At 34.0% G+C, this 26,837-nt stretch overlaps 1 protein-coding gene across 9 annotated transcripts in view; it reads right to left on the minus strand.

Annotated features, from left to right (window-relative positions):
- Window positions 1–26,837, minus strand: part of ACAP2 (ArfGAP with coiled-coil, ankyrin repeat and PH domains 2) — a 142,697-nt gene that overhangs the window by 55,831 nt on the left and 60,029 nt on the right. For all 9 annotated transcript variants that reach the window (XR_002125003.1, XR_002125007.1, XM_019651342.1 and 6 more), the window contains exons 3-6: window positions 19,451–19,570; window positions 18,615–18,668; window positions 4,271–4,329; window positions 2,331–2,514 (exon numbers count right to left, since the gene is read on the minus strand). Coding sequence is in view for 7 of the 9 variants with exons in the window: in XM_019651342.1 (XP_019506887.1) it covers window positions 2,331–2,514; window positions 4,271–4,329; window positions 18,615–18,668; window positions 19,451–19,570 (417 nt within the window). In the remaining 2 variants the exon portion in view is untranslated. The remainder of the gene's footprint in view (window positions 1–2,330; window positions 2,515–4,270; window positions 4,330–18,614; window positions 18,669–19,450; window positions 19,571–26,837) is intronic.

Below are 26,837 nucleotides of genomic sequence, written 5' to 3' on the forward strand. Positions count from 1 at the left end.
CTCCACAACTAGACTGAAGAACAAAACGACAGCAACTTGTCTGTTCCCCTTCCCCCAATTCCCCAGCACTGTTCCCATCCCCCCAAATTCCCCAATAAAAATCTTTGAAGAAAAAAAATCAAACTAACAGTTATGGGGACCGTGGGGGTCCTAACTTAAAACTACTGAATGGACATAAAAGGAAATAATTTATAATATGTAAATTTGAGAATAATGATATTTTAGCTGAATTTACCCTCCCAAAATAAAATTTAAAATTAAGCAAGTCATTCTTTCAAAAACATTTATTACCTATCTATTTTCCAAGCAGTAGATTATAAGGGAGGGATACAATCTAGGAGCAGAAAAGACTTATAAATAATTACAATAAATAGGATAAGTGCTCCATCTGCAATGTGAATGACAATATTATGGCAGCACACAGGAGGCAGAAGCAAGAAGGACTTACTTGGCCTGGAGAAGGCTGAGTGACTCTGACTGACCACAGAACAGAGAATGAATTAGTAACGGCAGGTAAAAGCAATGCAAGAAAAGTCCAAACATATGAGAATATCTTAACATTCTAGATAAGAAACAGTAAGGATTGGTGTTAGGGCTGCAGCAAGGGTGTGAAACAGAACTGTTCAAGGCAGTTTTGGTTGTTAGATATAGTAGCTGAGAATAAGGAGAATACCTGATATAATTCTCTAATTTTGAATTCTATGATTAAGACGGTTATGCCAAGGAGGTGGAAGTGGAGGGGGGTAGCAGAAGACGGTAAAGGGGATCAAATACATGGTGATGGATGGAGAATTGACTCTGGGTGGTTTACAAACAATGTGATATACAGATGATGTATTACAGAATTGTACACTGGAAACCTATGTAATTTTACTAACTATTGTCACCCCAATAAACTTTAATTTTTTTAAAAAAGTGGGTTATGCCATTCAGTTAGGTAAGAACAAAAAAAGTTGTTTGGGAAGATTTCAGTTTTGGACACAAAAGGAATGAGGTACCTCTGCAAAAAACAGATTTTGTCATCTCCATATGGTGGTAATTCAAGAAAGGGGCATGATGAAACTGTCAGGAAAATCATAAAGTCAGTAAAGAATAGGACCAAAGATGAAACCCTGCAAAAGAGATTGAAACAGTCGACAAAGGAGAGAAGTGCATGGTGGAAACTGAAAAGAAATAGAAGTTGAGAAGATGACCTAAAAGTGGTTTGAGATAAATCAAGACAAAAGTATATTTAAGAAGAAGGGTGTTGCCTACATTTTCAAAGAAACAACTGTCAAGTTGGCTAAAAACTAAAGTGTATCCTAATGAATAAGACTAGCAAAGAGCCACTTCAGTGGAATGGGGTAGGAAGACTGAAAATTCATGTTACCACAAGAAGTGTTATGAATGTGAGGTAGGTAACAGGAGACAAGAAATATAGACTACGTCATTCTAGAAGCCTTTCATTAATGAATGTAGTGTACTTCGTTTTTTAAATTTAACTTCCCACTTACTGAATGGGACTTATAGAAAACATCTGAAAGTCATTTTCTACTGTTTTGCAAAGTTATGTAAGTAGTTTTTAATCACTAACTTGTATATGGTTACTTATGGTTTTTTAAAAGAAATGCTTTGTGATCATCATTAAGTCAACAATCTCTGGGGACTGCACTACTATTTTATAAAAGGAGATTTAGAAAAGATAATTCCCTAAGCTTTAAACTCCATGACCCATAGGAATCCATAATATACATGTGACATTAATGCATGCCTTCATTCTTCATTTCTCTCAAATTTCTTTAGAGACCTATCACATTCAAATTGGTTTCAATAATACATCGAACCAGAAGATCACCATGCAACTTACCAAACACTGATCTCTAGTTTTAAAAAGCAGCACCTAATGCAAATATGAGAACACTATTTCTAGAAATATTTTTCATTTGGCAATTAGCACTTCTAAGAATCTAAAGAAAAAAATCAGAAATATGGCAAAAATCTGTATACAAAGATGTTACAATGGAAAATTATATTTTCATTATTACCAGTAAAACTGGAAACACTAAAAAAGTTTGATAATATTAATTAAATTGATACAGCAACTCCACAGAATGAAATGTAATAACTAAAAATGCTTTTTACAAATTTAAAAATGGGGAAAATTATAACATTAAGTGAAAAGAACCAGTTATACATATCCACAAACATAAATATGCATATACATATATATAAACAAAAGATCATGGTTTAATTTTAAAATTTAAAAAGTATTATTTATTCTTTTCAGTGCAATCACTCAAAAGTAATAACATGTTTAGTAAGCATTTTGTGAAAATATAAAATAAATATACCTGAAGTACATAGTCGAGGGCTATGTGTCGAAAACATTTTCTTGTTGCTGTCAGGATGTTTGTAGCTTCTTCAACTTCATGTTGTTTGTTTCTTTGTACTTGAGCATTTTTTACTAATGCATTTTCTTTTTCTTCACTGACTTTTTCAAATTGCTTCTTGGCATCTTTGAATTTTCTAAGATCTCTAAAAAATAAAAACAGTGAAAAACTCTCTTAATCAAAAACTTCAGCAAAATAACTTAGAATTTAATTCTTACATTCCTCTATATATTTGATTCACTGTACAATTACACTCAATAGATCTTCTGAATATATATATATATATATATATATTGTTTTTCAATTACATATTATCCCCAACATAATCAGCTAACATTTCCTTACCTAAATCTGTAAATTTGAGGTGAAAATAAATTATTAAATTAACATTACAGAAACATAAAAAAAATTTTTTTTTTCCTAAAATTCAGGGACATGTACCATTATTTCACCAAATGATTTTTAAACAGTAGTACACATAAAAATCACCATAGGAACTTGTTAAAAATACAAATACCAAGGTTCCTCTCCCAGAGATTACAATTCATTAGTCTTTGGGATAAGTCCTAAAAGTTTGAGGGGGTTTTTAAGACACACCCTTGATTTTATTGCTATGGGAGGTCTATAGACTACACTTCAAGAAACAACATTCAATTCTTGTTGAAGGGTACTACTAGTTCAAATGACATAAAAGTGTTTTTAAAATACATACTAATAATCCCTTCTAAAAGAATTGCTTTACCCATAAAGGGTAAAAGGATCCATTTCAACAGTCTGAAAATCTGAAACCCTTGATTCATTAATGATCTCAGGTAAGTACATAAAATATCCCTTTGCTTCTACTTTTTCTACCAGGAAAGTAGGCAAAATAACTTGAAGACAAACAATTTTAAAATAAGAATAAAGTACACCTAAGTAATACTTTAAACTTTGTAAGAAGCCATTAACTTTCATGTATACATTCTATAAGGACATTCTGAATGTTGGTTTATTGCGAAGTAATTTAAAAAGAATCTGTAAGATCACCTCCAGGGCTATTCTAACCTACTAAAATGGCAGTGCATTATGTTCAAGCGATCTGCCACTATGTAAAGCATAACATCTATAATTTATCCTGAATACTGTATCATAATCAACTTTATCTGTAATTTTATATAATCTTCATAAGAAATTAAGAGAAGGGCAGGCTGACTGGCTCAGTTGGTTTAGAGCTCGCTCAAGAGTTTGAGCTCTGAGCAATAGCGGTTCGATTCCTGGCCCGAGCTGAGCAGCTGCTGAGCTGCCAACAGGTGGCAGGATGGCTCAGCTGGAAAAAAAAAAAAAAAGAAAGAAAAGAAATTAAGAGAAAAACTGAATTATTAATGTGGAAAAGGAAAACCTTCCAACCTGGATAGTTCAGATATTTTTTATTTTTAGTTTCATTGTATTTCACATATAAAATGTGATGATTATGACACAAAAGGCTCATATGTAGCCAAAAGCATGTACTTTTTATTCCTTATTCTCATACATTTCATTATCTTCAAAGAAAATACCATATTGAGACAATGGACAACTTAATATCAACTACAATAACTGATAGTTATTTCGATGACTTTTGGGGTTTGCTTTGGTTTAGAAAGGTCCTTATTTATATATTTTTAAATCTATAACAATTTCTAGCTATGTATCCTGAACACATATTTCAGAGTATAAATGATTCACTGAAAGTCATGAAGCCTGATTTCCTCACAGAGTAATTCAGGAAGAGATGCAATATACATTTCACAAAGCAAAACAAATAAACAAAAACTCTAATATTTCAGGAATTCATGGCCCATAATTTCTCTCCAAAGATACCAACTCCCAGAGGTGATAATTAACTGGCTGCTTTTCTTTCCTCTTCACTGCAATTGACTTACTCTTTAACGAAGTTCTGAAGTTGTGCCTTAATTGATCTCTGTGTTTGGTCAAATAGAATCTAAAAGATAAAATGTAACATTAAACAATTAGAAAAGTAAAAAAAGAAAAGTAATTTTCATACATAGAGTTCTATAATTATCACATCCCTCCCTCAATACTACAATTTCTAATAACACCTATATTTCTTATTTAAGGCTACATAATAAGCATTTAAAAAATAAACTGATTTTCAAGCCAATTTCCTCTGTCTAAAAAATTAAATTACTTCATTTTACAGAGGAAATCAAATCTGCTTTAATATTTAAATAGAATGCTCAAAGGGTAGAGCAATTTATTTCCTTGATTTTAATTCAGGCTTTGAAAGACAACTGAAAGAGTAATAATACAAATTCCACTCCATACACAACAGAAATTTCTTAATCTCATATATCAAAACACACCAAATGAAAAAAACTCCAGAACTGCTGTATATCTATTACTTAAAGGTTACTCATTTGGGAAGATGGGAGGGAGGGTTAATGTTTTACATTCTTAGTTCAAGTAAACATTATAGACCTTTAGGTTAAATGATTGCTAAGATCACAGACAAGAATATAATTTTATTCCTCATAATATTTTGCCCCACTTAAATTACGCCACAGATTTAACTCTGATAGCTGTATGTGTAGGAAATTTCATAGGGTTTGCCACAGGAATTTGAAGTACTTTCATAATTGATAGACATACATAACTCATTTAGAATTTGAAACAGATGTCAGATGAACAGGCAGAAAAATCAATATTCAGAACAGAAAGAAAATCCTGTGTCCTATTACTAATTAAATACAGTACCAATTTCATTCTCTCTAAAATCTTGCTTTTAGCAAATGTCTTATGTTCTCACCTAAATACCAAAACATACACACACACACACACACACACACACACACATGCGCAAAAATCTGGATTGAGTACAGGATTTCATAATCTGTCAATTAACTTCCAGAGAGAAAAACATTTTTTCAGTATTATGTTAAACCCAAAATATTAGACCCAAAGTAAGCACAAGAAAGAAAAAATAAAGATCAAAGTGGAAGTCAACTAAATAGAAAACAAAAAAATCAATAGCCAAAAATCAATGAAGCCAAAAGCTAGTTATTTAAGAAGAGCTATAAAACTGATACCTCCAGCCAAAAGCAATCAGGAAAAAAGAAGTCACAAATTGCAAATATCAAGAAGAGAAGTGACTTCACCACCTATTCCACAGATACTAAAAAGGACAACTAGGGAAGTTGGGGAACAATTTTATGCCTATAAATTCAACAGATGAGATGGGTAAATTCTTTAAAAGACAAAAATTATCAAAGGCCACTCATGAAAAACATCAATAACCTAAACAGAATTAAGTAAGTAGAATCTATAGTTTAAAACCTCTCATATTGCATAAAGTTAAAGCAACACTTACATAAAACGAAATGAAAACTTAGGCTCACACCAAAACTTGTATGCCAATGTTTACAGTAATTTCATTCCAAGGTGCCAAAAAACTGGAAACAACCCAAATGTGCTTGGAGAAACAAACTATGGTACATCCACACAATTGAATACTACTCGGCAAAAAAAAAGAAGCAACTATAAACACATGCAAAAACACACATGAATCTCAATGTACTTTGCTAAGTAAAATAAGTCATATCCAAAAGGCTATAAAAGCTGTTACGTTTCCACTTTTATGACATTTAGGAAAAGGCAAAACTATAGGGCTGGAAAACAAATCAGCAATTTCCAGTGATAAGGGGTAGGAGTAAGGGCTAACAAATGGGGTTAATATGAGGGTATTTTTACAGTTAATGGAACTGCACCTTGATTGTGGGTAGAGACCCAACTATATGCATCTGTCAAAACTCATAAAGTTGTACATCACAAGGAATTCATTTTGTTATATTTAAATTTTAAAATAACTTTAAAATATGAAGAACAGTACACATATAAAGCAATAGATTTTTAAAAGAATTAAGAAACAAACAGCATGACTAATGAGGTTGATTGAAGACAGAATTAGAAACATAAAACAAGAACATACATTTATAAAAATTAACCATGTGGCAGGGTGGAGTATACAGATAATACTATGGAATCTACAGAAAAGTCTACTAGAATAAGGAAATTTAGCAAGGTTGCAAAAACAAAGGCAATATATAAAAATCAGTGGTATTTCTATATGCCAGCAATGACCAATTAGAAATTGTGAACTTTTAAAACAATACCATTTACAATACCATAAAAAAAATAGGAAATGCTTAGGGATAAATTTGACAAAAGATATGCAAGACTGGTACAGTGAAAAATTAAATAAATGTAGAAATATACTGTTTATGGATTAAAAGACTAAATATTAGTAAGGTGTCAATTCTCACCAAATTGATCTATAGATTTAATGCAATCCCACTCCAAATCCAAGTAAGGCATTTTGTAGAAGTTGAAAATCTATATGGAAATACAAAGGACCTAGCATAGCCAAACAAGTGTTTTAAAAAAGGAGCAACATTGGAATACCTGCACTACCTGATGATTTTTGCCTTATGAAAGCTACAGTACTCAAGGCTGCTGTGGTATTGAAATAAAGACAGGCAAAATGATCACTGAAACAGAACAGACTACAGAAATGACCCACAATATGGTCAAGTTTTTTAACAAAAGGTGCCAATAAAGAAAAGATAATTTTTTGAGCAAACGGTGCTGGAACAAACAATTGAAGAGTTATAAGCCAAAAAATATAAACCTCAACCCTTACCATGCAACGTATACAAAAATTAACTTGGCATGAATCACATATCTAAACTAAACAGAGAATGAAATCTTAGTGAATTTGGGTTTGGCAAATATTTCTTGATAGAACACAAAAAGAAAACTATAAAAAGAATCAATACATTTACTTCATCAAAATTAGAAACTATTGCTCTTCAAAAGATACTGGTACAGGCCCCGGTTAGCTCAGGTAGTTAAGAGAGCAGGCTCATAACACCAAGGTTGCTGGTTCGATTCCCATTTGGGCCAAGGAGCTGTGCCCTCCACAACTAGATTGATGACAACTACTTGACTTGGAGCTGATGGGTCCTGGAAAAACACACTGTTCCCCAATAAAATTTCTTAAAAAAAAAAAAAAAAAGATTCTGCTATAAAAATGAAAAGGATAGGCCAAAGCCTGGGAAAAAATAGCTACAAAACATTTATATGGCAAAAAATATATCGAATATATAAAGGACCCTTTACAACTAAATAATAATGAGACAAACAACCCAATTTTTTTTTAATGGGCACAAGATCTAACATTTCACCAGATTAGATACACAGATGGCAAATTAAACGCATGAGAAAGTAACATTAGCATTAAGAAATGCAAATTTAAACCGTAATAATTTAAAAAGATATGTGGATGGCAAACAAACACGTGAAAAGATGCTCAGCATCATTAGTTACTAAGAAAACACAAATTTAAAAAGAGTGGCCCTAACAAGTATTGACAATCATGTGAAGCAATTAGAACTCTCATCCACTGCTGTTGTAAAATGATACAATCAACTTTGGAAAACAATTTGCAAATTTTGGGAGGTTTAATTCCTTTAAAGAAAGTAACTTTTTTTAGAAATTTAATATATAAAATACCATTAACATTATTATTTATAAGCATTAATAAATAAAGCAAAAAATAAATTATTTTATTTCCTTAATTTCTTAGTGTTTTGCAGTCTTCACTATATAAGCAGTTTTGTAAAAAGTTAAACATAATCCTAAAAAAAAAAGCTAAACATAATCCTGCCTTATGAACTAGCCACTCTACTTCAAGCTATTTACACTAAAGAAATAAAAGCATATGTCTATATAGACATTTACCTGTATTTTTACAAGCAGCTTTATTTGTAATAGCCAAAGCCTGGTAACCAGTCAAACATTCATTGTGGTGGCTTTAAAATATATCCACAAATTCTTAGACACTCCTCCCTTCTTTAAAAGTGGAGCCTGAGTCTTCTCTGCTTGACAATGGGCTGGTCATAGTGACTTACTTCTAAGAAATAGTAGTATAGAAGAAGTGACAATGTGTGACTTCTGAGTCTCGGTCATGAAAAGTACTGCATGCACCTTTCTTCTCCTTACCCTTGTTCTTGGATCACTCATTTTGGGAGTAAACAGATTCCATGAAATAAGGACATTCAAGCAGCCCTACGAAGAGGCTCCCTGGTGAAGAACTGAGGCCTGGAGCCAACAGCCACGTGCATGAGCACTGTACTGGAATGGGATCCTCCAATCCCAAGACGCCTTCAAATGACTAGCCCCAGCCAACATCCTAATAGTAACCTTATAAAAAAGACTGAGCCTCTCTAAAAATTCCTGGCCCGGAAACAGTTAGATAATAAGTATTTGTTGTTTCAAGTCACTATAGTTTGGGGTAATCTGTTAATAGCAATAGATAAATAATATATCCATCCACAGGTGAATGGATAAACAAATTGTGACATATCCATACAATACAATACTATTAAGCAATGAAAAACAATCACTGCATTATTGATACACATAATAATATAACTGAATCTCAAAATAATTACACTGAAAGAAATTAGACCAAAAAAAAAGATTCTGTTTACATTTAAGTCTAGAAAATGCAAAGTAACCAACAATGATAGAAAGCAACAATAACAGAAGGATATAACTTTTACCCTGGCATTATACCATTTGAATCATCCAAAATTACTTTTAGTCAAATTTGTTTGTCATCACTTCTTTGTTTTGTAGCCTTCATGAAATATTTAATATTTCTTTTGCTCTTTTTTATAATTTTCACTCATATTAATTTTTTTCACATTTTTTCCTATTAACAAGGTATGTAATTTTTTCTTTTTTCACATTTTCCTACTTAACATTATCATCATTTATTATGATTTATTCCTATTAGAATGTAATTGATTTGGGGGCTTTCAGGGAGGAGGTGGTTTGGCTGTTACTTCTTGGTACTTTATTTAGTATTGGCTTTTGAAGTTACTTAGACAAAGTGTGACTCTTGATAAAATTTCATTATGTTTTATTTTTAATTATTAAAAACAATTTATTTCTGAAGATGAAATTAAATGTACATAATGAAATCATTTCAAATGGAATTGTAGGCCTTTGTAGATTTCAAAAAATATTTTGAAAATTTGATTTTCTGATCATCCATGAAAGTAACATTTGAAAATTTTTATTAACTAAATGCTTAATTTTATAATCTTTCACTACAATTTATTTTAAGACATTTTAGGAATGCAGAAAATTAAACACACATAATCAATTTCTCAACCTTAAGACATAGTATTTCACTTCATATTTAAACAAATTTGCGTTTTACTGATTGTTATTTTCCCACTGTAATAGATAATCTTTTCATTAAATAGTGATGGAAAGTCATTACATTCAGAAGACAAACAACAGTCCAAAATTCTCTTCTTCAACCTAAATATCTTTATATATCAGAGTTATTAAATAAAGCAATGGTGAAAGTAAATCATATAGGGCTTCAATATAAGAAAACCATTTCATACAGAAAAAGATTTGTACTCTACTCTTATGCAAACAGAAAATAAGAAATAAATTTCTTTTATGAGATTAGTTACAGTAACACATTAAGAAGCTAATTACGAGGTTATCTAATTAAGAGCCAGAATGCCTCATACAATTGCAAAATTGCACAGTATACCAGCCTGCAAGGAAAATACCAGAACATTGTCATTTTCAAAGAAGCAAAGGAAATATAAAAGGTGCTACATTCAAATAAAAGAATTAAAAGATGCATTTGATGGCATGCCAAACAGACACAGTAATAATCACTAACCCAGAAGACAACTGTATAAAAGTTTTCATTGCTAAGTGATGGTTCTACATGTTAACAGCTGTGCTCAAGTTAACAGCAATGGTTAAAATTTCTGAATAGATTATCTTAGGAGAGCAATGACTGTTTTGCAAAGTACCAAAACAAATTCCCAAGGATATTATGAAGACATACTAAAAAGATATTTTGAAAATGCAGTAATTTCGCATACTGAGAGTGCAGCCACAATGACAGCAAGATGTAAATTTTCATTAAGATTCCATTTGGAAACTCTGAAGCTCTAGTGATGCATTATTTCACAAAGGATCTCTCATATGTAAAAGTCTGTATGTAGATATGAATTCCAATTAAATGTTATCAACATGATACATGAATCCAAACAAAATATTCACAATATTTAGCTTCATCTATTTTCAGCTTTTTATAAAAAAATGATATGAGAATATTACTCTGCTGTTTCATACAAAAGTGTACTGGCTGTCCAAAGGAAATATTTGGCTTGGCCTAAGTTTATGAGTTAAAACTAAATTCCAAAAGTTTAGGAGGAAAAATTCTCAACATAAAAATCTGTTTAATTCTAGTTATTGACTTTAAAAGATGGCTTACTTAACTGGTGTTCTGCAATCTGATGAACTTATTTCAAGCAATCCTTGATATTTATGACAATTAGCATACACTGACAAACTTTATGGATTCAAAGTGTTGGAAATCAGAGGCTGAGAATGAGTCACTAGGGAGTCAGTGCTGTAATCTGAATTCACAAAGAGAATTACTATATAAAAGTGAGTAGAAGTGGAGTAGGGTGGGGTGTATAGTAGGTAGAGCAAACACTGTGTATGCCTGTGGAAGAGTGTCAATATTATTTTATTCAAAATCCATTCAATTTATCACAGAATATTTAAGCATTACGTGTGTCAATTAAAGAAAATGAAAAGTACTTCCATTTAATGAATGACTGCTCCTTTAAAGTACAATTTAAAGAGATGGAATTATTTAAATTCTAATTACATAGGGTAAAGGAGCTTCTGTCAATCAGGAGGAATGGGCAATAAATACCATCTGCCTTTCACTAATATTCCTACTTATACAGACAGTGTTCTCATCAATGACAATGACCAAGAATTTGGAAAGATCATCAATTTTTTAAAAAACTGATCAGGAATTGCTTGAAACCATGTCCTATACAACACCTATTTTTTTAAAAGTCATATTCCATAGAAGTCAGCTCAAGTTTTTCATAAAAAATTTTTTAAATAATTTGGAAGTGTTATACACATTCAGTAATGCTATATGTTTTATTTTAACATAATTCTATAAAAATTTATTGGGCCAGCCGAGTGTCTTGTTGGTTAAAAGTTGCTTGGGAGCGCGAGCTCTGAGCAGCAGGGCCATCAGTTCGGATCCTAGTGACACTGCCCTCTACAGCTAAGATGCTGAACAACAGCTCAACCGGGAGCTGGGCTGCTGTGAGTTGCCCAAAATGGCGTAGGCTGCAGTGGAGCTGCAGTGAGTTGCCATAAGCTACTGTGCGTAGCTGGCAGCTGGCATGAGCTGCCGGCAGCTGGCATGAGCTGCCATGAGCCGCTGTGTGAAGCCATCCAATGGCTGACAACCGAATGCCTCACCCAGGAAGAGCGCAATGATAATACCAACATGGGCCAGTAAAGCAACGTCCCTCCACAACTAGACTGAAGAAAAGGACAGCAACTTGTCTGTTTCCCTTCCCGATCCCCAACGCTGTTCCCCTTCACCAATTCCCCAATAAAATCTTTAAAAAAAAAATTATTTATTAAACATCAGCTTAATTACGTTAACATAATTCCATACAGAAGCTTAAACATTTTTCACCAACACTCAGCTAAAACGTGACACCCTCATGTCCTTCTCCAGTTTTCTCCAGTGTCCCATACAAATACAACCACCAGTTTCTATCTGTGCCATGAAATGAAAACAGCTGGGAAGCACTGAAGTACCTACCGTATTCTCACTACCTAAAACCATTTGTTGAGTGAATGAGTGGATGCTATAATACAGAAAATCAAACTTACAAAAAACAAAACAGAAAGGGTCACACATTTTCACAGAATTTATGCAGCAATTCAACTGTAAAGCTTCAATCAGCAAAGATAGCAATCAAATAAATGTTCCAAGTTCCTTACACCATCAGCAAATTAGAATTCAAAAGAGTCATCAGTAAGATTACACTAATTATGTTCCAGGAAGACAAGTCAGTGTTCAAACCAACTCTAGTACTTAGTAGAATGTAGCATACAAGACCTGCTCTGAAAAAGGCATGCGTTCGCATGAAGAGAGAAATCCTACGAATTTCTCATTCTGTAAAGAATAAGGAACAGTATTATCTATTTTTCCAGAGGAAATAAATCACAAAAGAATCCAAATAATTTATTTTTTAAATGACTTAATAATCTAATCCTAATCTGTTTAATCTTACTTGGCTAATAACCCAATGGTTATATTATTTCAAACATTTATTTAAGACCACAAAGTTATTCAGAAATGACATCTCACATAGCCAACCTTTTATCCTGACACAAACGGATACACCCTAAGTGTTATGAGCTGTGCTACAGAATGTAAAGCAGATTCCAGTGTTTATTACCTTTTAGAAAGCACTTTATCTTATCCAATAAAGCCTCCTTTATCCTCTAATGCTATGTAATTAAAATGTCATTGTAGAGAATGCTACTAAAATAAAGCATTTTCTATAACTGGGTTTTTTCCACATTTTAACAAATGGCTCTGAAATCATATTTAAATCTTATAAATAATGCTTTATAATCTTACAATTTTTATAATTAAAAGTCATCTAATAAAGTCCCTTCATTTTAGAGAGGAAGAATGTAAAGCTTAGAAAAATTAAATGACTTCTCCAAGATGCAAATTACGCAAGTACTGGAGATGTAACAGTAAACAAGATACGTGTCATCCCTATCTACATTCTAATTAAAGAAGTATACAATGTTATGATGAGGGAAGAACCTTTACCACAAATATAAAAATTCTGATTCAAGTACACACAAGTTACTCCTACTGAGAAAAATTAAGAGAAAACTACTTGTTAGCGAGAAATAAAAAGGCCAGGTAAAGAAGACAAAGCATAACAACCATAAAAGGAAAGAAAATTAAAAGAAAATGAACCATGGTCTATCAATTTCATACTTATATCTATAAGAAGGAAAATTTCTGAGATGCTATAAATATAAATACAGTAATAAAATTAGAAAAGCACACAATATCTGGGTATAATATCAGACAAAGAGTTCTCTATATACACATATTTAAGTATATATATAAACACACACAAGCTTACCAACCTATAGCCTTCAGACCTCTAGGCAGTTAGGCAGACAAATAAAGATCTCCTCTTAGTTTGCAAATTAGCTTTTCAAAACAACATAAATTTACAGTCAAGACAAAGATCCTAGTTCTTCAAATATAAGCTGCAGCAAAAGAAACATTAAAGGAACATTAGATACTTATAATTGTCTATCTGATGTGTTTTGCCACTGATTTAACATCTTCATTTAATGACTACAAAAATACATATATAAGAGTTTTCCTGGGCCGGCCAAGTGGCTCAGTTGGTTAAGAGCTCACCTGGGAGCACCAGCTCTGAGCAGCAGGGCCCCGGTTCTGATCCCACATTAAGGGCCAGTGACACTGCGCCCTCTACAGCTAAGATGATGAACAACAGATCGACTTGGAGCTGGGCTGCTGTAAGTCGCCAGCGACGGCGTAAGCTGCAGCGGGGCTGCAGTGGGTAGCCATGAGTTACATGAGTGGCTGGCCGCCAGTGAGAGCTGCTGTGAGCCGCAGTGAGCGGCCGACCAATGACCGGTGACCGATTGCCTCGCCTGGGAAGAGCACAGTGATCATACCAACATGGGCCAGTGAAGCGATGTCCTCCACAACTAGACTGAAAAACAAAACAGCAATTTGTCTACCTGTCTGTTCCCTTTCCTTGATTCCCCAATGCTGTTCCCCTCCCCCAATTCCCCAATAAAATCTTTAAAAAAAAAAAAGTTTTCCTAAATTCATAATCTCAGTCTCCCTAACCCTGCCATGAGTAACTCTTTTCTACCAAGAACTCTTCTAGGTGGTAGTAGCAGAGATAAATACAGCAAAGTGCCTGCAGCCACGGAACTTAGAAGAACAGATTTAGAAGGGAAAAAAACGTACATATATTGGGTTGTCGGAAAAGTCATGACATATTTTTCTGTTTTTCGTTGCAAAAATGTGTCATGACTTTTCTGACAACCCAATATATAAGCACCATACCATATACAATTACATGGGTGGGGGGCGGTGTTTGGGGGGGGGTGTGCGTGTGTGTAAAAGGGAGAGTAAAATGATAGAAATCGATCATAAGGCACTCAAGAAAGGCATCTCTGAGAGGTACAGACCTGAATGAAGCGAGGGAGACCTACAGAAAGAGAAGGAATATTGTAAGGAAACTAGCCATACATTGATGTGGAGGAAGAACATTCAACACAGAACAATAATAATAAGTACAATACAAAGGCCCTAAGATGAGAATTACTACGGCATTTTCAGAGAACAACAACGAGCCCAAGTGGATACAGGAAAGTGGAGATGAGATCAGGTAGCTATCAGCAGGAGCCTGATCATATAGGGCTGGCTTAGCAGGCCACGGTTAGGATTTTATCCTGAGTGTGATGTGGAGCTAAAGAGCAGAGGGTGTTGTGAATTAATTCATTTTTAAAAGTGCATCCTGGCTGCTGTATACAGAACTCAATGTAGAAGAACAAGGAGAGAAGCAGAGACACAAGTCAGGAGGGTATTCTATAATCCTAAACAAGAGGTGGTAGTAGTTTAGACTTGAAGGTTGCCGAGAAGCTATTGAGAGTTGGGTTTGGGGTCCATTTTGCTAATGTATTGGATATGGAGTATATGGGGAAAAGAAGTCATAGAAAAAAGTTTTCAGGATAAAAACTGAAATTACACAATAATTTGCCTACCAAAAATATTTTCCAAATTATAGCCTTTATGGTTGGTGTGCTGGTGGTTGGCTTTCACCACTACCAGTTCACCCTTCCATAGTCTCCTCCTCTGCACTGCTAGAAGTTAGAAACCTGCAAAGTATATTTCCCAAACCCCCATGCAAGCTAACACATTAGGTTTGGCCAATGGGAGCCGATGTTAGATTAAGAGGCAGGAGATAAAGAGAAGCCACTTTTTTCCTGCTTCAGTCTGACACAGCCATCAGTGAGCAGCTGTGAGTTAGGCCAACTTTCAGCAGCACAGTGACCATTCCAGGAAGTGTCAATGGGACTGCAGGCTCCTAGTCTTTTAAGAGCAAACAAAGAATGCAAGCTCCTGGCTTCGGGTTAGGTAACAATGAAAGTATTTTTAACAGTGCAGTACTTAGGGGATCTGGTATCACCCCTTTCACTTTTGTTCCTCCAGCCCTCAGGGCAATAGCTACTTTCCACATTTACTAATCTCTAAATAGCATTACCTTGGCTTTTTATATTCCTCCAACTCTTTCAACACTTTTGTGACCAATTCACTATACTAAAACCTTCCTATCAGAAATACCCTAAGCGGTCTCTATTTTCCTGACTGGATGCCAACAGATACAGTAAAGGAAGAACTATTACTCTCCAGAGTCTACTTTCACACATTTTGTTCTTCACAACACTCTTAGATATAGGTATGGCAAATTCCATTATTCCCTTTTTATAGAACACTGAACTGAAAAATGAAAGTAATTAAGTAAATTGACCAAAATTATACAGTCCATAATAGTGGAGCCTATTTAGACAATCTAACAATCTAAGTTGTCTCAGTCTAAATTCTATGTTTTTCTTTACTACGTTCAAGTCAAGAAAAATTGATTACTTTCAATTTTAGAAAAGAAAAAAAAAATTATTGGATTCAGTTCAGGAAACTGTGCACATTAACAGCACTAGCACTAAAAAGACCAATCTCTATCCTCCTAAAGCAAACTGTACTTATATATGAATTGCTTCAAACAAACCTGTATTAAAGATTTAATTTACTCTAAGAAGGTGATTTATAAAATACTTTGAAGGAAGATGTATTGACAAGAAAGCTTCCAACATACATTTAAACAATTTATTTACCAAAAGTTTATCCTAACCATAACTTTTCATATGTACAGCTATAACAAAGAGCAAGGTGTTCTTAAATAAAGCCATAAGACTTACTGATTTAAAGAATATAGCAGAAACAGGACTATTACAAAGGATACTATATTATTGAGAAAATGTTTAACCTATTACCTTAATTTAAAATAAAAAATTTTTGGCCTTTGAGCCTCTGAGCCGCAGCCTTTTGAGCCACTTCTTTTGCTCAGGCCGGCTCCTAACTTTTTGGAGTGTACTATCTCTTTCAATAAACTTCTCTTTACCACTTTAAATAAATAAGTAAGTAAATAAATAAATAAATAGATAGCTTTTACCAAAAACAAAAACGAGAAACAAAAAAATCTCGGTATATCTTTTAAGAAGTTTAAATCCAGGGCAGGCCAAGTGGCGCGATGGTTAAGAACTGGCTTGGGACGCCAGAGGGCCCCGGTTTGGATCCCACATATGAGGGTCAGTGACACTGCCCTCCACAGCTAAGATGCTGAACAACAGCTCAACCTGGAGCTGGGCTGCCGTGAGTCGCTGACAACGGCGTAGGCTGCAACCCCTGTGGCAGTAGGTTGCCATGGGCTACCGTGTGTGGCCAGCAGCCGCAGTGAGCGGCCGTCCAGAAGCCGGCGACTGATCTGCCTCGCCCGGGAAGAGCGCAATGATGGTGCCAACTTGGGCCAGTGAAGCAACGTCCTCCACAACTAGACTGAAGAACAAAACGACAGCAACTTGTCTGTTCCCCTTCCCCCAATTCCCCAATAAAAATCTTTAAAAAAAAAAGAAGTTTAAATCCAAAAGATCACTTGATTCCAAAATAAATCAAATATACTACCATAAACTGGAGTCTAAGCTCATTTTAAGGGGAAAAGAGAACTAATAAGTCATTAAAAACAAATTGGTATAAAGTATTAGAGCTAAAACTCCTAGAAGAAAACAAAGGGATAAATCTTCATGAACTGGGATTTAGCAATGAATTCTTGGATATAACTCCAAGGAGCAACAGAAGAAAAATATATAAATTGGACTGCATCAAAATTAAAACTTTTGTACATCAAAGGACATTACTGGATATGGAATATATGGGGAAAAGAAAAGAAAGTGAAAGGACAACCTACAGAATAGAAAAAAATATTTATATATCATAATACATAAATATTACATATATGATATGAGTTTAATGTCCAGGATATATAAAGAATTCAATTTTAAAAATTCTAATGGGCAAAAGACTTGAATAGACAACAACAGTAACAATAATGGAAGAAAATACACAAATGGCTGGTTAGCACATGAAAAGATGCTCAACTGTATTAGTCATTAGGAAAATGCAAATCAAAACCAAATTTACACCTACTAGGATGGCAAAAGTAAAGAAAACAGAAAGTAACAAGTATTGACAAGGATGTGGAAAACTGGAACACTCATTTGCTGGTGGGAATGTAAAATGGTGCAGCCTCTGCGGAAAACAGTTTGATGGTTCCTCAAAAAGGTAAAAAGAATTACCGTACAACTCAGCAATTCCACAGCTAGATATATGCCCCAAACAACTGAAAGCAGGAACTGAAGCAGATACTTATAATGCTAATTTTGGTACAGCTAAAATTTGAACTACAATTAAAATAAATATTATCAGATAACTTCATCCTTAATATGTTCAACAAAATAGAAAAATCAAATTAACAAAGAACCAAAAAATAGCAGATTTTATACAGAATATAAATGTTGACATTCTTGTTACAGAGCTGCTAATAAATTTTGAAGCACTGAATAATTATATGACAGCCATATGTTAAGCTTTTAAAAAAATGTTAAGACGTATATAGCTTATAAGGCTACTGTATTTTCAGTACTTTTATAAAATTAATAAATGAATTTTCTGACATTCTAAAAGTAATCTATATCCCTCATTCTTCAAAGAAAAATGCCCTCAAATCTTAAACACACATATAATATGTTAAAGAATACGGCAGTCTTTAATACTGGCAATTGGTTAGACAAGGGAATATATTTGTAAGTATCTTAAAAGAAATAGCTAAATTTAGAATGGTGACTTTCAGTTCTTTATTCTTGAAAGAATTACTTAAAATTTTACAAAGATACAAGTTAAAGGAGAAAAAACAACTTTTATGGGTATATACTTCATTGCTATAAGTTCACTATTTTAGAATGGGAAACAAAATGTACATTCTCTCTCTCTTTCTCTCTCTCTCTCACTTTTTAGATCCACCCAACTAAACAGTTGTTGACAAATCAAGGGCACTGAATTCCAACTTAAGTAATTTTATAAAATACTGCCACTAAAGAAAAGTACTAAAATAATTAACATGGTCATAGTAACACCTACTTACTGACACTTACTGTATGAAAATTTATCATTTCTTGAAGGCTGTCAGAAAACTTGGTCAAACTTGTCTATGAGAAAGAAATAAAAAGAAAACCATGTCATTTAAGAGCCACTAAAATAGGCCACAAAAATGTTACTTCAGCATTTCTGACAGAAACATCAACTTACATTGTAAACAATAACATTTATTCCAAGGACAGTCTCACTAGATCATGGGCATGCTCTGCAGAGGTCAAGTCTACATGTAGCAACATAAAACCCTAGAACAGTCAAAGAATTAGTACTGCTCTATCAGTAGTACTATGCTAGCAAATAGGAATGGAATACATAAACCTAAAAATAAAATGGAGTGTATCAAGACTGTGCTCATTTACACATCTATAGATCAAATAATCATCAAATTATACCCATTTCAATACTTATTAATCCTCATGAAATAAATATAATACCACAAAGTATATCAAGGGGGCTAAGCTAACCCAGCATTGCTAGCTGACCAAAACTTTCCTATGCAGCACCCCAAATGTACAGTTAGATACTATTCTTAGGTTAATGCTCTCTGCTTGCCTCTATAAGCAGATACTAGGTAAGTATCATCCTGCTCTCCCTGCTCAAGCCCTCTCATAGATGCTGCAGCTCACCTAGTAGCAAGTAAACATGATCACAATGCAAATTGATCATCAACTTCTAACTATCCAAGAAAATAGAATTATACAAGATAGCACCGACCAGTGACAGCTTTTCTACTTCTAATTTTAAAGACCACTGTAACTCTTCATAAGGCAAATGGATGCATAATTGATTAATGTCTTATTGCATTTATCATTGTAACTAGTTTTAAAATACTAACCTCAACTACAGCATCATTACTAGAATACTGTGCCAGGTCTCGAATCCCATTCATGAACTGTTTATTTGCAACACAAAAGGCTTTTCCAGTATCAATCATGGCAATACAAAGCTTCACAAGCTGAAAAAGAAAAACATTACATCAGGTTGGAAATAATGTTACAAGTTATTTAGTTGCACAAGTAAATTCATAGGACAGTTGTACCAAAAAAGTTGACCTTCCAGGATCCAGAGGTTGTCTGATAACAACAACAAAAAATCATTTTATCAAGTCAAATTCTATCCCATAAATTCACTCCATAAAAATTTATCAAAACCTCTTCAAAAGAAGAAAAGGGAATTTCAGGCAGAGCAAGCAGTATGGTAAAAGATATTCAAATTTTTTGAAAACAGTGGTATGCTGAAGGAAAGGGGAGTAAACTGGTATGCTGGGTTAGTAATGCTGGTCATTTCAATATCAGCCTATCAAAGCAAAATGTCTAAATTGATTAATCAACCATGCCTGTCCAACGCCCACTGTTCTGGGCATTGTGCTAAGGCTCAGGACTGAGTCTTTTTCTCTCTTTCTCTCTTGTTCTCTCTTTCACTTTCATTCCTTTCTTCCCTCCTTCCCTCTATTTCTTTCTGTTTTCCATTCCTTCTCTTTTTCTCTTCTTTCTTCCATTCATACACAGAATATTTTCTTTAAACAAATAAAATCTTGGATGAATGATAAATATAAAAAAGATAAAAGGGGAGCTGTAGATGAAGAAGGGAAGAGTGCTGAGGGGGTGGAAGGAAAGGAACACCAAGAAGGGGATAAAGAGCCCAGAAACGCTTTAGAAAATACCTAAAGGATCTCAGGAGTATAATTTAAAACTGTTGCCCTAGGCCTTGAAAAAAAGAAATTGAAAACATAATCTCTGCTCTCAGGAGCTCTAACTCTAATCAGAAGACAAGTAGATAAATTCTAAACAGCACAAACACAATGCTATGCATGACAAAACTATATGAGGGAACAAAGGACGAGCATCTAACTAGGATTGCTGTGAGGATCAGGAAGGGTTCCTGGGAAAGGTAACACTTAAGAACAAGTCCTAAAGACCAACAGGAATTAGCCAATCTAACACAGATAATGAGAAGATGCTACTTACTCTAGAAAGAGCATTTGCTAAGGCCCAGGAGCACAGGGCAAACCAGAGGCACTAAGTACCTTAGTGCAGTGAAAATGTATACAAGGCCCAGATCAGGAAAAGCCTTGGATGTGATACTAAGCTGTTCACATTTTATATGAAGGGAAATGGAAAACAAAGACATTATTGGGTGAGCTGACCAGAGTTCCATTTTAGAATGATGACCTAAAAGGAGAAAAACTAAAGACAGGGAAATATTGTAGAAAGAATAAATAAGAAGAGATTAAACCAAAAACCATGAGAGCTTGAATTAAGGTGGTATGCAGGGAGAAAAGAGGCGAAACAAATTCAAGAATTACAGTCAAGTAACTTCTCTAGTTCTGCAGACTATATCCTACAAAGGGGAAAAATAGGGGCTGAAATCCAGCCTGAGCGCTGCTTGCATCTTCTACAAAACGCAATTTCACAATTTCACACAGACACTAAACTACCCAGCAGACTCTGTTTTAACAGTGTTGGGCCTGTGAGGTGGGCCTGAGCTAGATGGGTTTGTGAGATCAGCCTAAATGGAAAGTCTACAAACTCCAGTAAATACAGATGTATGAAGCTCAGAAAACAGGAGTGTGCTACAGATACAGATCAGCAAATCATATCAGTGCTACAGTGCTTTATTGTAGTCAGCACAGGGTAGAGCATGTAGACTGAGGACCCCACAAAAAGAGACTAAAACAGAAGGGAAACGTAGGAGGGAAAGAAAGAGAATAATTTCACCAAAGTCAATAAAGAAGAAAATATCAAAAGATGGATGATGAATAAGTTGAAAATCCTTAAAGGTCAAGTTTTAAAAGAGTTTGGTGACAAAGAGTCACTAGCATCCCTGGCAAGAATAATTTTAAAAGAAAGTGACTGGGGGGAGGGTAGCCAGATTACAGCCAGTTATGAAATGTAGATGAAGAAGACATAATGATAGGTCAATGTTTCTCAATATATAGTCTACAGAATATCCTGCAGGAACATTTTGTACCAAAATAAGGATTCTGTGATCAAATAAGTCTGGGAAACTCAATTTAAAATGTTAAAAAGTTTTCTTAATTATAAAACTTCTAAGAGCTTTTGATATATTAATGTGTATTGTGAATCCTAGAGACTTAAATATGCAGCATTTCTCAAAGATATCTGATATGGAATTTTCTTTACAGGAAGCATTCTCACAGGACCAACGTTCCACAAAACCCAGTGTGAAAATGCTAGCAGAAAATAGACTTTTTAAATAGTTTGCTAATTACAAAATAATGTCTTAAAAACCAGGAAAAAAAATCTAAAATACATATGGAGTAATCAACAGCAAAAAGAAAAAAAAAATTGAAAAAGTATTGGAGTGGGGACATTAGTCCTATATGATATTAAAACAGATGCAGTAATTAAAAGTCTGATAATGGATGTGAATAGACAAATTGAGCAGTGGACTAGAGTCAAGAAACAGATATAAATACTATACAGTACTTGACTAAAGTAATGTTCCAGCCAGTGGAGGGAAAAATTATCCAATAAATGACAAAGGTACATTGGACAACCATTTAAAGGGGAAAAGGAACGAAAGAAACTAAGATGGATTCCAAACCCCCAAATTAATTTCAGATGCAATAAAGATTTAAATATAGAAAATTAAATCAGAAAACTAAGAAGAAACAGGAGGTAATATTTTTATAACCTCAAAGATTATGAAAGACTTTTTATAACCTAAGAAAGATGCAAAACTCAAAAGGCAAAGAAGAAATTGATCAATTCAACTAATGAGAACAAAATAGTTCTACAAGGGAAAAAAAACAATAAACTTAGTCAAAAGACAAATGACAATATGGGAAAGCAATATTAGCAGCTAATCACAAAGGATTAATTTCCCTACTATCAGAAAGGGTCTACAAGTCATTTTTGAAAATCCACCAGGCACTAAAAAATGCTTGACAGACATGTCTAGATAATTTCCAGAAAAGGAAATTCAAATACATCTTATGACCAAGAAAAGCAATTCAATCTCACTCATAACAAAAGAAATGCAAATTACTGTTTTTTACAGAACAGCAAAGATCAAAAACATGCTGTTTTAAAGACAGTAGGTAGGGGAAATAAGCACTCTCACACATTGTTGGTGGGAGTATAAGTACAATTTCTATGACAGGCAATTTAGCAGTGGCTATAAAACTTTTAAACACACATACCCTCCAAGCTAGTATTTCACTTTTTAAAATGTTATCATACAAAAATGTATCATACAGTTATATTTGCACATAAGCCATATGACACACATGTAAGGTCAATCACTGAAGCCAGTGTAAAACACTGGTAGTAATCTAAGTGTCCATCAGTGGGCAACTGGATTAAAAAATTATGATAAATCCATACAATGAAATATAATTCAGCCACTAAAAAGAATGAGGCAGCTCAATAACTAATAAGAAGGCACAACATCTAAACATAAATATTTTTTAAAAGCAAATTGTAGGATAGTGTTGATATTTTTGTTGAAAGCAGGGAAAGAAGAATACAAGTCCATTCTTATATATGCTTAGAAAATTTCTGAAAGGACACACAAGAAACTAGTTCAATATTCTCCTTTAGGAAAGAGATCAGAAGATGATTTTTCACTGGGTATGTATTTTTGTACCTTTGAATTTTGTACCACATAGGTGGTAGTAAATAATTAAATAATTCGAAAAATAATTAAATTAAGTTTCCATAAAAACAGAAAAAGACAGGTTGGTAGTATAAGATAATGGTTAAAAACACAGGGTTTTAACATGGGTTAAAAACACACAGAGAGCCCAGAAATAAACCTACGCTCATATGGTCAATTAAAATACAGCAAATGAGGCAGTAATATACAATGGGGAAAAGACAGTCTCTCCAATAAATGATGTTGGGAAAACTGGACAGATACATACAAACGAAACGAAACTACTTTCTTACACCATATACAAAAATAAATTCAAAATTGATTAAAGACTTAAATGTAAGACTTGAGACCATAAACCTCCTAGAAAGAAACACAGGCCATAAACTCTTAGACATCAGTCCCTGCAATGTTTTTGGCTATGTCTCCTCAGGCAAAGGCAACAAAAGCAAAAATAAACAAATGGACTACATCAAATTACAAAGCTTTTGCACAGCCACAGCAAAGGAAACCATCGACAAGACAGAAAGATGACCTCCTGAATGAGAGAAGATACTCACCAATGATACATCTGATAAGGGGTTAATATCCAAAATATATAAAGAACTCATACAACTCAACACCAAAAAACAAAACAAAAAAAACTATGCAATTAAAATATGGGCAGAGGACCTGAATAGACATTTCTCCAAAGAAGACATATAGATTGCCAACAAATGAAAATATATTCAACATCACTAATCATCAGGAAAATGCAAATCAAAACCACATGAGATATCACCTCACACCTGTCAGAATGGCTACTATCAAAAAGACAATAACAAGGATGTGGAGAAAAGGGAACCCTTTTTCACTGCTGGTGGGATTGTAAATCAGCGTAGTCACTATGGAAAAACAGTATGGGGATTCCTCAAAAACTTAAAAATAGAACTACCAAATGACCTAGCAATTCCACTTCTGGGTATATAGCCAAAGAAAACAAAAACAATAATTCAAAAAGATACATGCACCCCTATGTTCATTGCATCATTGTTTATAATAGCCAAGATATGAAAGCAACCTAGGTGTCCATCAAAAGATGAATGGATAAAGAAGATGTTGTACATATACACAATGGAATATTACTCAGCCATAAAAATGAATGAAGTCTTGCCTTTTCCAACATGGATGGACCTACAAAGTACTATATTAAGTGAAATAAGGTGGAAAGAGGAAGACAAATGCCATATGATTTCACTTATACATGGAATCTAAAAAACAAAATGAATGAACAAACAAAACAGAAACAAACTCATAAATACAGAGAATAAACTGATGGCTGCCAGAGGGGAGTGGGATGGAGAGTTGGGCAACAAAGAGAAAGAGGATTAAGAAGTACAAACTTCCAGTTATAAAATAAGTCATAGGGATACGATGTACAGCATAGGGAGCAGAGTCAATAATATCATAATAACTATCTATGGTGACAGATGGTTACTAGCCTTACTGTGGTGATCACTTCGTGAGGTATATAAATGTTGAATCACTATTTTGTACACTTGAAACTAATGTAATATTGTATGTTGTAAGTCAACTATAGTATAAATCAGTCAACTGACCCACAAGGTTCTGGGCTCAGCCAGCTTAGGTTCAAATATTGCTGCCATATTTAACCACCAAAGTGATCCTGAGTGACCCTTACCTCAACAAGCCTCAGTTTCTTCTGTATGTTTCAATAACAATGATATCAAAACATTTAAGGTTGCTATAAAATTATTAAGATAATGCACATAGAGATCTTAGCACAAACTGCTACTAGCACATGGTAACTACTCAACAAAGATTTGTACTTCCTTGCCAGAGGTGAGGTTTTCTTTTGTTTTTGTTCAAGAGAAACTTGAACATCTTTATTTACTTAAAATAAAAAGGTAGTAGAGAAGGGACAGGAGAGAGATAGCTAAAGTAAAGTCCTGAGGAGTTAAGAGTCTGGGACTGCACAGGAAAGGGATACTTCTATCACTCAAATGGGAGGAAAACCAGAAAAAGGTAAGGACCGATTCCGTTAAGTTTCTAGATCAGTGGCAAGAAATAATGATGTTCCCATCAAAGGAAGGAAGAGTCGAGGTCATCTAATGAGAATAAAAACCAAGGTAGTAAGTCCTTGAAAAAAGAATGAAGTATAAGAGCTGCTAAAGGTAATAAGATAACTTGATTGAGTCTTAGAAATAATTCCTTTGCATCAAAAATTCCAGGAATATATTACTCCACCAACTGGTTTCACCAAACAGTTATATAACTTCTTGTTTTATAGCCCAAATACGAGGTAGAGAATATAGATGCTTGGACTAATATAGTGAGAATTCTGTAGAGTAGGTGTTATGGAAGGAAAATGATGGTCTCCAGAAGAGAAATAAGTAATGTTATAATAAAATTAAGAGTAGCCCGAAAGGCTACTAAAAAGTAGAAACAACCCAAATGTCCATCAATCAATGAATGGATAAACAAAACGTGGTATACTCAAACAATGGCATATTATTCAGCCATGAAAAAGAAATGTTGGAACACGTTACAACACAGACAGACAAACCTTAAAAACCTTATGCTATGTGAAAGAAGTTGGTCAAAAAAAGCCAAATATTGTATGATTCCAGTTATATGAAATGTCCAGAATAGGCAAATCCATAGAGACAGAAAGTAGAATAGTGGTTTGCCAGCAGATACAGGGAGAGGGAAATTGGGAGTGACTACTGACAGGTACAGAATTTCCTTTTGGGGTGATGAAAATGTTCTAGAATTAGATAGCGGTGAGGGTTGCACAACAGTGTAAATATACAAAAAAACTACTGAATTGTATATTTTAAAAATGGTGAATTTTATGTTAGGTGAATTTTACCTTAATAAAAAAATTACCAAACAAAAATTACATTGCAAGGGAAATTAATTTAAATGAGACCTGAAATAGCAGAAGTGAATAGACTGCAAGACTAGAGGTCTAGATGAGCTTGAAGAACAGAAGCAGTAGAAGTAAAGATTGAAACTGAAAGGACTGGAGACTCAAGTCAGAAAGTGAGATACCAGCATTCCAGACCTCCGAGATTAGAATTCTGCATAATGAGGCATAGAATATGACCATGAAAATAGGTACCAGAATTAGAATAGAGGTCGTTATCACAGGAATCGGAGAGAAAATAAAATTGTCATGTAGCAGAACCATATATACACTGCAGCTACTTAGGAGGAAAAGATGACTTGGTGCAAGATATACTTTGCCAGCTGTCAAAACCCTTATTAGGTAAATTCTGACTGAGATATAACTGAATAACTGAAGCCTACAAAGAGAGAAGACTTTTACCTAAGAGTAAATGTCAAATTAGTGAAAATTATCAAACTAGCAGTCACAATTCATTCAACAGTTTTTCACTAAAGTGATAACTATGCCACAGGCGCTTTGCCAGATGATGAAAACACAACTTATTTGCTGACTATCCTTGAGTAAGTTAACACCCTAAGTCTCATTTTTCTCATATGCAAATTGGGTATAATACCAACTTTGCAACATTGTTGTGAAGGTTGGAAATAATGTAAGTAAAACACAGGACTCAGTATACTAAGTGCACAAGAAATGA

This window comes from Hipposideros armiger, unplaced genomic scaffold, assembly GCF_001890085.2.
Source record: "Hipposideros armiger isolate ML-2016 unplaced genomic scaffold, ASM189008v1 scaffold_8, whole genome shotgun sequence".
In the NCBI taxonomy this organism is placed as follows: domain Eukaryota; kingdom Metazoa; phylum Chordata; class Mammalia; order Chiroptera; family Hipposideridae; genus Hipposideros; species Hipposideros armiger.